The sequence below is a fragment of the Notolabrus celidotus genome, chromosome 1 (assembly GCF_009762535.1).
Source record: "Notolabrus celidotus isolate fNotCel1 chromosome 1, fNotCel1.pri, whole genome shotgun sequence".
NCBI lineage: Eukaryota > Metazoa > Chordata > Actinopteri > Labriformes > Labridae > Notolabrus > Notolabrus celidotus.
Genome location: NC_048272.1, coordinates 10,800,123 through 10,812,993, shown reverse-complemented (window position 1 = coordinate 10,812,993; position 12,871 = coordinate 10,800,123). Strand labels below are relative to the sequence as shown.

General features: G+C 36.2%; 1 protein-coding gene across 1 annotated transcript; it reads left to right on the top strand.

Annotated features, from left to right (window-relative positions):
• The first annotated feature begins 2,697 nt into the window (after window positions 1-2,697).
• Window positions 2,698-12,290, top strand: prxl2b (peroxiredoxin like 2B). Its single transcript, XM_034709656.1, has 7 exons — window positions 2,698-2,921; window positions 3,339-3,543; window positions 4,129-4,180; window positions 4,596-4,659; window positions 4,774-4,849; window positions 6,875-6,993; window positions 11,968-12,290. The coding sequence occupies exons 1-7, from the start codon at window positions 2,859-2,861 to the stop codon at window positions 11,992-11,994; spliced, it is 606 nt and encodes a 201-aa protein (XP_034565547.1). The 5' UTR covers window positions 2,698-2,858; the 3' UTR covers window positions 11,995-12,290.
• The last annotated feature ends 581 nt before the right edge of the window (window positions 12,291-12,871 follow it).

The window sequence follows — 12,871 nt, the reverse complement described above, 5'->3', positions numbered from 1 at the left end:
CTGGTCTCCTCAGGCCCCAAATGTTTACAGGTGTGGTTACAAGCTATACTATAACTCTTCTATTATCTTTTCAATTATCTTAAACAATTCAGTGCCGCAAATTCTGGGGGATGGCTGTGAATTACAGGTAGAATTCTTTTTACACAATTCCCACAGGAAATACATGAATAAAAGAATGTCATGCAAGATAAATTCTTAACCCTGCTGTTATGATGCGGGTCAAATTGGCCCCTTTTAAAGTCTATTTTAGGCAATATTTGCCTTCTAAACCAGCTAAATGCAGCATAAAAATCTGGGCAGTATGTGACAGAAGAGGTGTCGTGTTCATTTATCAACAAAAATTCCAAATGTAAAATAAAATTAACAAAAATCGATGTCGCTTAAAACTACTGTATTTATATTTAGGGCTGTCCAATGTACTTTAAAAAAAATGTAACATTAATTTGAATGAAAAACGAGTTATCCTCATTAAACCATGATCTGTGAGAACACCAATGGACTAAATCTTGATTTAAATGATTAACATTAAAGGAGTGTTAATGTATGAATGAACTAATAACGTGCCATGTAACAATTCTGAAATCTAAATGATCCCTCCCGAGACTTCAAAGTGGCACCACAGCAATAAAACTAAATTCAGGATTCAAGGTAACGATATGAAGACAAATAGATATGCACATCAATAGTAAATGCTTAATGTAATTTTAGAGTACTTGTGGTCAAAGGTGTGCTGTGGGGATCTGTGTTACCCCTGAAATGGTTGCAGCAGAACCTTTGCTCGATCAGTCAAAGTGAAAACAGAGCATGATTAGGCTCATGTCAGTTATGGAATTATGAATGCACATGATACAGTTAGTTCAAAGAATGATTTGTTGAAGTTTATTTCATGAACTACAGAAGGAACTACTGATCATAGACATACAGATTTTTAAGGGCACAGTAAGTAACAGTTTAATACTAACTGTGTTTTAAAAGTATCTTCCTCCTCTACATATTGTTCAGATTTATATTTGTCTGACTGGGACAACCTCTTACCCACTGATGGAATGTATTCATTTTCACCCAACCAAGGTGTTTTTGTGACCTTAAAATTTCAGTTTCAGGAAATGAGTAAATTTTAATATTGGGAGGTTTTTAATACAGGCTTTTATCATGATCCTTACAAAACGTGATCAACAGAGTACCCGAAAATTTGTATTCTGAGAGGTGCAAGGTGAAAACAAAGCTCCTTATATTTGTAATAAAGTACAGTGGCTGAATGAGTTTCCCTCATATTGGCTGCCAAACAGTTAGCAAGGTTGTCCAGAGGTTAGTAGAAAACCCACAGATTGGATAAAGTTAACAGCTATACAAAACAAATCAAAGCAACCTATGAAAGCAAACAAAGGCCAGGCAATAAACCGCATTACCTTTGAGCTCAAGTGACACACCTTACGCAACTCTTATGCAATCTAAAGCTTTGTTATGATCAAAACTTAGCCTAATAATTTCAAATCTGCAGTCACTACTCTAAGTTTGTATACAAAAAAAAAAAACAAAAAAAATGGTGAGGATGTGTTATACATGTATTTCAAATTTTGACATTAAAACTGACAAACATAAAACAAGGCAGAGTTGGTCGCTTTTAGTACACTGGAAAAAATGCCCCTCCAAAAACAAGAGAAAAAAAACTTATTTCAAGGTACTTTTACCTTGAAATAAGCAAAAAAATCTGTCAATAGAACAAGTGAAAATTTGCTTGGTAAGATTGGTTAAAATAAGACGTAATATTTAGAAAACTGTGATCTTAAAATAAGCAGGGAAAGCTTATTTTAAGTAGTATTTTAAAGCTTAGTATCTCAGAATAAGCCAGGAATGCTAACAATTAGTATTTTTTCACTCAAAAAGGATTTTTCACTAATAAATTTCATGTCAACATCTTTATTTGAGATACATTCACCTTGATTTGAGTTGTATAATAGCGGCCCTTCTCTAGGTTTAAGACCATCTAGTAGAGGGAATAAGATTACAAAGTTTAATTTGAGCATTTTGATATATAATGTCTCCCCATAGACATTATATCCGCTGGATATCCACTGGATATAATAATATTCAGTCATGTTGCTTTTTAGGATAAGCCAGCTATGCTCGAAAGTAGGTGTTTTATTGTGTGCATGTAGTTTGAGGATGTATATTTTTATCTGATTTAGAAGAAACAGTGCCTGAAAACTGTAACCCACCCTTAAAAAAACAACAACTTTTCTTTCTTTCTTTGTTTTGTCAATGGAGCTGTTTTCTGATTACTTAAATCAAGATTATCCGTCCTCTACACATAAGATCTCAGCCTGAAAAATGTATGAAATGTAAAACAAACCTTACTTCTTCTTCTAAAGTACAATTCAAAACAAGATCCTTTCAAGATGACTTAACAAGATATTTAAGATGCATTGTCTTAAAACAAGTCCCTCCATCTTGCTCAAATGTTACTTGTTAAGTAAATGAATCTTAAATCAAGTGGGATAAGACATTTTGAATAAAAATGAGACCATTTCACTTGGGAAGACTTTGAGTTTTTGCAGTGTAGTACAGAGGTTATTAACTACAGATCACTATGTTAGAGGTGCACGTGCTTGGAGTTGCTCTAACGGAGTCCCGCCTCCTTCCGAACTGCGTGTACTGTGATTGGAGGATTGTATCGCATTGGCAGAATCTGATTGGACGGCAGCTTTCAGTGGGCGTATCCGGATATTCTTGTTTTGCAACTGTTAAGCGGGCGTTCCTCAAACATTACATTACTATAAGATTATATATTGTACAAACTCAAAGTCACTTGTAGCTTTCTTGGCAGTGTACAGTCCGTGAAGCGCCGGAGTAGAAAAATGGCAAACATCGACCTCGCTAAAGTTGGAAAGAACTTATTGAAGAGCGGTGAAACTGGAGAGGTAATAATCAAAGATATTTACAGTGTTTACTAAGAAGGTTTGCAGCATATGTTCAGCTTCCTTGTCTTTGCTTTATGTATACGGTTTGTTGTTTAAGTCGCACTCTTCTGATAATGAGCCCTGCTGTTAAATTGACATATTCCCCTGAGAGGTGTATGTTTCCTGCTGAGAGCTAACTACTGCATTTAACCTGCCATTAGCTCACAGTATGGATGTTAAGTGCTGTCAAATTATGCTTCCATGTCAGCATTAGGTAATGTCAAGGGAGTACATGTGACTATAAATCATAGTGTCATATGCTCTTATATGTGATTTCAAAGATAACGTTCAAATGTAGTATAATCTACCAACTATTATGTTATCTGATCTTTACCTTTTTTATGGTTTCATGGTGAGTTTTTCCCTTTCCCCCTTCAGAATGTGGAGATGCAGTCTCTGTGGCAGTACCAGCCCGCAGTCCTGTTCTTCTTGCGCAGGTTTGGCTGTCAGGTGTGTCGATGGATGGCATCAGAGGTCAGCAAACTGGAGCCGGACTTAAGAGCCAGTGGGGTGGCCCTGGTAGGAGTTGGACCGGAAGAGTTGGGGTTGAAGGAATTTAAGGAAGGAGGGTTTTTCAAAGGCTGTAAGCTGTTTTCACTCATCTTATACAATTGGAGGTCTTTTTCTTTATTTGTGTTGCACTGACATAACACTCTAAATTGAACAATATGTGTTGCTTTCACAATTATGAAAAAAAAAAACCAAATCTGTACACAGGGCTTAATTGCAAAAGTCTTTAATCGGATAAACTAAACCTACTGTTACTCTACAGCCTTAATTGGCCATTTTTCTTTCTGTATAGCCCCTCATTACTGAATATGAGCAGTTTTTTTTAATAACAGTAAATAGCCAAACAGCTTGTAAACAACAATGGACCTAGATTTACTCAATTGTAATGAGTTTAATAAACTGTGTCACAAAAACTGAACCAAATACCTTATCCAGAGAAATTGTTTCTGACATTGCAGTTCAGATTGCTTTCTTCTGGTCACTGGAGACAGGTTTTGCAATAATAATATGAAAATATGCTGTTTGCCTTTTATACTAACCCCGGAAAAGAAAGTTTATTTATGTTACACTGGAACTAAAATACAACTTGCTGCCTTTCTTGTTACTGGTCTGTTCTTTTGTAAGATTATTAATGATCAAAAATCAACTCCTCTTTCAGCAATTTACATCGATGAACAAAAGAAAACTTACAAGGATTTGGGCTTCAAAAGGTGAGTGCAGCAAATCCAAAGATATGTTGACACTTTTGCTTTACCCTGTACACCTGCAAAGATTAGTTATTTAATTTCTCAGTTGAGAAAGAGTTTCTCAGAAATATGTCTGCAAGTCTATTAGATAATGGAGGAAATACTTTCATCACTTTCAAAGCATATAAGAAATACTTTGTCTGGTTACAGCTTTTTTGAATGTGAGGATAAGATCATTATCTTTGTCTTGGATGACAAAAAACTGATCATCTACAGGTTTTATAACATTGTTTTAACAAAACAAGGAATCAAAAATACAACTTTTCTCACTTTTAATTAGGATTTGTCCACTTATGCTAATCTCTTTCCATTGTAACTGAGTAGGTGCCCTTAAATGATCTCTGGTTGAACAACTGTGGGTTTTTTTTTTCAAACTCAGGTACACAGCCATTAGTGTGGTTCCTGCAGCCATGGCGAAGAAAGTACGAGAAGCAGCTGGAAAGGTAGATAACTTTATGCTTATGTTTTACATTTAGCCATAGGATTGTGGGGTTCAGTTGCTGAGATGCAGATTGACACACTGACTTCTGACTGTATGTTTCCTTCAATGTTTTCAGGCCAAAGCTGCTGGCATCCAGGGAAACTTCTCCGGAGACTTACTCCAGAGTGGAGGCCTGCTCATTGTGGCTAAAGGTACAAACAATATTCATTAGAGGGCAATAGATCAGAGACTTATACCTTAGGGGCTGTTACATGTGTCAATTATCTTCTAGTGTGGTATTAATAAGGATGAAGTTTTTCAAGTCATTTTAATCAAGGGTCAGGAAGCCCTGTTTTTTTTTTTTTTGCAGTTTTTCCTCTAGAGGGCAGTGCTGCATCGCATCACTGAAGTGCTGTCCAAACTTTCCACTGTCAGTTTCAGTATTTCACAGTGATACCATGTCCTACTACATAAATGTGAAATTGTCAGATTTTCACATTTTCTGTTGAGTTTATAATTCTTGGATATAAATACACACATGTGATTGACATTTTTGACACAGTAGACAAAAATAGTTCAACATGAACATGTAACGCACAGTATTATAGAACTAATAAATCAATCAACATTTTTAAGTGGTTACAACGCCAATAATAATTTTAAAAGTTGGTTAGTATGAGCAAAAATAACCAAGTAATGACAATCGACTTAATTAATATGAGTATAAATGTTGAAGTCAACAGCAATAATATGACTAATAACAACTACAATAATAATAATAGATGAGGACTGACAGTTTTAACTACAGCTATTGATAGTTAGATTCAGACAGGTTCACGGCAGCAGGCCATCAACAGCAAGGATCCATTGAAACCTATATAACAGGTGAGCACAAGAACTGGTATGCTGTGGCTTCTTGGGGCCACGTTGTGCTCTTAGCTGAACATATCCTTTGTTTTCCATTGGGTCAGTCTTTCAAACACTCAACCCACATGAATTATATGATTTGCAGATGAGCCAAAGACTGTCACATTGATGCAAAAAGGGCACAAAAATTAGCACTCTAAAGACATTTTTTACAGCATTTTATATGTAAAAAGTAAAACACTGATTCAACAAGAAATGTAATTCTCTGTGTAAAATGTTAAAAACAATAGAATTTGATGGTTTTCAAATCATTACATCCTTTCTTTAATCACAAAATATTGCAAAGAAAACAAAACAAATGTTGAGCCATGTCTTGCTGAAAGAAAAGGCATTTTTGCCCCTGGGCCTGTGTTTATCATTCAGCATTATTGGTTCCTTCCCACATGTGTAAGCTAGCCATGCCATGGACAATTATGCATCCCCACACCAACATGGATGCTGGTTTTTAAGTGTGCTGTGGTAATGAGCAGTGTGGTCCCTTTCTTCTCTAGAGCAGAGGACGAGGCCTTCATGATTTCCAAAAAGACTGTCACATTTTGATTTGTCTGACCTGCAGGAAAGTTTTCCTCCTTATCTCACCTGCACCTTGTTTACAGAGAATGTTCTGGGGGTTTTTTCAGCCCATGCAGTGATTTCCACTGCAGAGTCATGTCTGTTTTTACCACAGTGCCACCTGAGGGCCCAAAGATCCCGGCCATCCAGTATTGTTTTTTGGCCTTGTCCCTTTTGTACAGAGATTTCTCCAGATTTTTTAATCTTCAGTTTCAACATTTGATGTGTTGTCTTTGCAGCATTTAAATGAAATATAGTGTTTAATGATTTGCAAACCATCAAAATCAACATTTTCACAGTGTCTCACGTGTTTCTGAATCAGGGTTTTAGGTCCAATCATCCAAATGAGAGAGGAACACTTCTGATGCTGTCTTTTGAAGTGAGGTCAGGGTATCTTCTCATTATTGAAGGAAACAGCTTGAGGACATAGATCACTGCAGCAGATTAGATCTGTGGTCTCTAACCCCTCAGTTTTAAAGGAAAAATCAGTTGCTCCTCATTTAGCACCCACTTGAAGCAAGTTTAGTTATATATATATATCACTTTGGAAGCAGTTAAGTTGAAGAGCACAAACCTTGTGTTAAATCTCACATTGTACTTTTTCTTTGGTATTTTCTGGAGCACATTTACCTGGATATTCAAATACTTAATTCAACTCTGTGTAGTATTTTCTAACAGTCTGAAAAATCTTTGAATGAAATGTATTAAGTTGAAAAGGTCCTTACTCTGGGATCTCACATGTATTTTGCTCTTTAAAGGTGGAGAGAAGGTCCTGCTGCACTTCGTCCAGGATTCACCAGGAGACCATGTACCACTAGAGGATATTTCCAAGATTTTGGACATCTCCACCGAAGTAAAAGCAGGAGAAAGGCCAGTGGTAAGACATCTCCTAATAGTAGATAAAAATAATGCTTACTATACACACTATTTCCCTATTTGACTTTTCTTTTTCAAACACCAGTCTATTAACTCTCCCCCTTCAACTAATTTCTTTATAGGTACATTGTCACAAAAAGATGAATAGTGGAGAATAAATGGTTTTATTGGGTTTACTGAAGCACACTCGGCTGATGTTTTTCCAGTAAATATTGTTTTACGTCAGCAGCAACACACATCAGAGCGGTCCCTTCAAAGACAATTTCACACTTATTACTCCATCTTCATGGTCTGTTAGTGTTCGTGTCACAGCCCCCGAAACATTTTTAACTTGAGCAGTGATCTCGGTCTGTAAATAATTGTATTTAAAATGCTCAGCAAACACAAACAGAGAAGAAATTCCTCAGAGGGAAATTGGGATTTATGATTTAGGGCTATGTGAATGAAGTTTGACTCATTGAGGTATAGCTTGGGAAAATATTGGCAGCCTCTCACAAAATTTATGAAATGTTTGTGTAATTCTCTCACAGAAGATTTAACGTAGCTTAAAGGGTTCTTTACGGGATAAAGTTTAAAGTTAATCAATGAGAAATTAATACTGCAGCTTTTACTGGATCTTATTAATTTCTCTGCTTACAAACCAATGGAAAGACTTAGTTGGTAACAAAGACTGGCCAGGCATTAAAGGCATTAAAGTCACCGTTTTGGATTTACAATGTTGTTGCTAATAGTTTTATAACCCCCCAGCCCCCAAAACCATGCACACATTTCTACATGTATTTCTATCATATCGTGCACTTAAAAAAAACATTTCTCCCTTTACAACTTTAATATGCACAGTAGTATCGATAAAAGGAAGAGTGAGTGTTACAATGACAATGTTAAAAAATGGGAGTCTAAAAAAAATAGAGAAACTGGTCATGAAAGAAAAAAGGGGGATAACCGAAACTAAGGCTCATAAAAAAGCATTAAAGTCTGAAATGTAATTAGGTCGGAAAATTCAGCTATTTTTAAAGAATAAAGGATTTGGTTCAAGATTCTAAAATTACACGTTATGATTTATTTGCCAGGATTTTGAGGAAAACTTTTCGACAAGAGTTTGTAGCTAATGCCACGTTACTGTGAGCATAGATTAACACAAAAAAACAGAAAACAGCATAAAAATTAAACAGCTTAAAAATTCAGCCCAACTGCACCGTTAACACTCACACATTGAAGTACTGTAATTTGTTTGTTTAACACCTTGAAAACGTACCCCTCTGGCGTATATACAGACAAAATCAATGTTACTGTAACTGTGTTTATTTTGGGCTTAAGCTGTGCCAGGGGGAGAATTTTGTAACAGTTAGAGAGGCGGTGCTAGCTGGTTCTCCCTGTTTATCTGTATGCTAACCTAATATAGCTAGCTGCAGGCTTTTGTCTTCCATTGGACAGACTGATATTAGAGTGATTTCTAACATCTCATCAAACTATTGTGAAGAAAGGAAATAGCGTCTTTTACAGAGAGCATTATGACTTCATATTGTTCAGCACATTTTACGTTATTAGAGCTTCATTGTGTCAGTGACAAGTATTTTGTGTAAAAATGGAGCTCATTCAGCACAAATATTCTATTCATACAATTTTGAACATGAAAAAATGCAGTTGCATTGTTTTACTCAGACAAGCTTTAGTGAAACGAAGCAGTGTGAGTTGATAATCAGGGGGTTTTGTGGGTTTTTAGCAAGCGACAACCTCCGGTCTCAAAATATGAAGCCCATGCAAAAGCGTTATAAACTGCAGTTCATCGAGAATCCGCTTGAGGCTGGCTGCAGAAACACCGGAAACCACATAGACCCCAATTCAAAAAAGACGACCTTTGCAGCATTAATAAACATGTTTACAGCCTGGTTTTAAAGAACAGCTTGGCTCTACATAGCTAATTCCTCATCAGCACACACTGTACTGGGGGTGAATGTTTTTCTAACGCGATGGTTCAGAAGATATTATGGTTGCAAGTTTTTGCCCAAATAAGGACATGACTGACTTGACTCCCGGACGGGAACACATAGCTCTTAGGTAGGAGGCTCAAACTCCGCCTCTTTACGTCACACTTGGGCTGGTTGAGTCCCGCATTTCCAATATGGCTGCCGCCGTCGATTGGCTTCAAAACAGCGCTCAGGAACATATGGGTGACATCACGGATACTACGTCCATTATTTATATAGTCTATGGTCTTTAGCTAATAAAAAAAGATGAAAAAATGAGGAAATTGTTCACCTATGAGTAACTTTGAAGTCTTGGTGATAAAGTTTGAAAGCTCTGGACCTTGTTATGAATATGGTGTACAAACTTCACTTGTATGATTCTATGACAAAACATGTTTTAATTTAAAAAAAATGTCTACTCATGTATGGAAAATGCACTAAACAAGAAGGCTGCATGGGTTGCTCCTGTGTAGCACTGCAGTTTGAATGCAACATAAACTCACAGTTTCTTATTGCTTCGGAGATAGATGAATCCATTATTGGTTTTGGATGTGCATGTCAAAACCTCAATGTCATAAAATAGAAACTACATCTTAAAATGTAACATCTATGTAACACCATAAATCAGGTTTAGTGGGATTCCTCATTGGTCGTGACGTGACATCTTGAGTCCTGAGTATCATGGGTTTCATCCTGTGATCAGCATCAAAGGGCTTCACTTTGCCACGTGTACTCAAACGTGTTTGCCCTGCAGCTCCGTCACTGACGTCCCACAAAATGTACCATATCAGACATATTGCATCATACATAAAGGGCCTTCCCATGATCTGTCTGAAGACCATCATCTCTGCAGTCAAAGAACAGGATAGACCTTGTTTCTTCTTCTGATGGGTTGATATGTGGCAGAAAACAAGCACAAGTCACAAGCTTTGGGACATGCTGGAAGACATCCAGAGAAGGTTCAGGCGTGTAGTGAGATCATTCGCTGATGGAGGTTAAACGTTACCCTGATCAAACAGCCGATAGTTTGTGTTTACTTGTTTTTTCTGTGTCTATAGATAGAAAATACTGAAGAAGTTTTTCCAGAAAAACAACATGTGTCTCTACAACGTGGCTTCATCAACACGTGTGGGGATAAATCTATACAAGCACATTTTTTCTAAGAAGGGGGCTTAAACCTAGAAATTGAAATTGAAACTTAATGACACACAACCTTTGTACGGTCTTGTTGCAGACCAGCCTTTATTGACCGCTTTACTCCAGTGTTGAAACAAATTCAAAATGAAAGAAACTAAAGGAAAAATCTATCAGAAAAAAAAGTTCAACTCACTCACATTAGAAATAGCATTTAAATTAGAATATTGTTCAAAGGGAAACAATAAGAAATCTCTCTTTTCTCATTCTTTTAGCTGCTTTTTAATAAGTAATTTATAATCAAGTCATGAAATGTATTTTCAATAAAGAGTATTCTGTTTTATCCTTGGACCAACATTCATAATTTATCATCAAACATGCAGAATAGTTGCTTTATCACATGCATAAAACATGCTGTAAGATATGCTTATTAATATAAATTTAACATTTACTTTAATTTAATTTAAGACTGTCTGTTTTTTAATAATTTTATCCATTAACTTATGAATACTTTGGTCCAATAGTGTCAGTAATATCTCTAGGAAAATTCCTCTCAGACCAGACAGAGGTTCCCAGAATGCTAATTTTGTCCTATCAAAAGTCTATATAATGTCTTTAAAAAATATTAGGTTAATGGAACCAAAAAGTAGACAGAATGGAGAGACTTCTTTATAAGTCCACTGAGGGCTTTTAAGCTCTATGACCAATGTCAAAGCAACTGAGTAGATCAGCTGATGAGCCTGCTAACTGTGATCCACTTTCATCTGTTTTCAATGTTTTTATGGATGCTTTCCAGCAGATCACGAGCAGTTTTCAAATGAGATCATCTTGTTTTGCTTTAACTCAATAAGAGGAAATTGAAATGACTATTGAGAGTTTTGACATTCGAGTAATTGTAACACGTTTCTTATTCTACAATTTTTACTGAAAATCTAATTTTCTGTGTTAAGATAAGATAAGATAAGATAAGATAAGATAGTCCTTTACTTGTCCACAGGGTCCAGCGGGCAGCCCAGGACAGAGCTGGCCTTCTTCACCAGTCTGTTCAGCTTCTGCCTGTCAGTAGCAGAGATGCTGTTGTGATAAAAACTGGAAAAACAGTAGAAACTCCTGATTATAAAACACTGCAAGGATGTATTCGAGCCATTTTCAAGATTTAGGACTCTTAACAACACAGGAGATTAACTGCTCTGTTTATTGGTAGTTACATTTGATTGTGTCAGTTATTGTGCCCCACTTTGCACCCTGGTCTGCCCTCTGCAGATACATTAATTGGTTTGAGGCTTTGTCTGTTTGAAATGTTTCCCCTTGATTTTAAATATTTAGGGGTTTTTTTGTTTTGTTTTTTAGTTAATATTTTTATTTCTTTTTCAAAACAAAATAACAATACACTGGTACACCACTTATACAACATGAATCGACAAACTCATCACATAAGACAACATAAACTACAACATACAATAATAAACAATAGACAGGAGGGTGGGGGGGCGCAGTTCATTTACAGAAAATTTAATCATATAACACTCTTTTCCAAAAATTGCCTTATAAAGTTATAAATATTTGTTTTCATTTAATGCATTGAACATGATAAGCTGTGTGAACTTTGTGTTGACATTAAGATATCAGTATGGATTTGTGGGAGATGAGTATAATTACCAGAATACAGTGGAGTTAAACGTGAGCTGTTCTGTGGACTGTGTGGACAGCGGGATCGATTAACATAGCTGCTTATCTTTAATGTCAGGCGTGTCTGTATTAGCACACTGTCAAACCTGAAGATGACGCTTGTCCTTCCAGCTCTATGTAAAGAAAAATAAATGTATATAGTTTGGTCCTTACTTCAGGTTGAATCTTTGTTCTTTCTCTTGCAGTGCAATGATGATGTCTGTACTCGATGAAGACAGAGCTGCCTATCAGACCCCTCATCAGGCTCAAATGGAAACTTCAATTAAAGTGAACCTATGAATGTCTGCTGAAACTCCTAATTGCTTGAAATCTCTTTATAATGGTTATATATTATGTTATTTAATTATGTAATTTGTAAGCAACGGAGACACTCCACTACCACCATTACCTTTTAATTGCCATAAATCACAATGATTGTTTTTTACAGGCTTTTTATGATTTTGCTCACAGTCTTAACATTAAATTAACTATTTTGTATGTATCTTATATTAATAAAATTTTAAACTAGTCCTTGGCTACAGTCTATTATTGGTGACATGCTGACATGTGTTATTGGCATGTGGACTACCTCTGTGCGGTGCCCATGATAATCTGTGATCGTTTTCATCAAGCATCTTACATTTTCTCTATGTGTCAACAAATACCAACAGCCCTCTTGTGATTCATGAATTCAAAGGTGAACCCTGTGGAGCCAGCACTCATTGGTTATTGGACTTTTTTGCTCTTTTCCCTTTTTTTTTCCTTTTTATCACTGCACTGCAATAATAAAGTCAACTGGCTTTTTCCTTTCAAATTGAGGCTGAACTGTGACTGAAGTTGTACTTTCAGAGGTGAGTTTGGATTTGGCTGTTTAGAGCTGCATTTGATTTTCACTGATTTAAATGATTCAGCAGCTGGAAAATGATAGCATTAGCCAATGCTAGTGCAAGCTAGCTAAAACAAAATGGTGCATTTAGCATGCTGGCTAATATTTTCCCTTCACTAGCAAATTAAAGAAATAAGAAAATTGCCAAAATTAGCTAATAGTATCAGTAAAACATACCTGTCTGAGGAACTGTCCACTGTAAAAACCTACTCACCATATAGTGT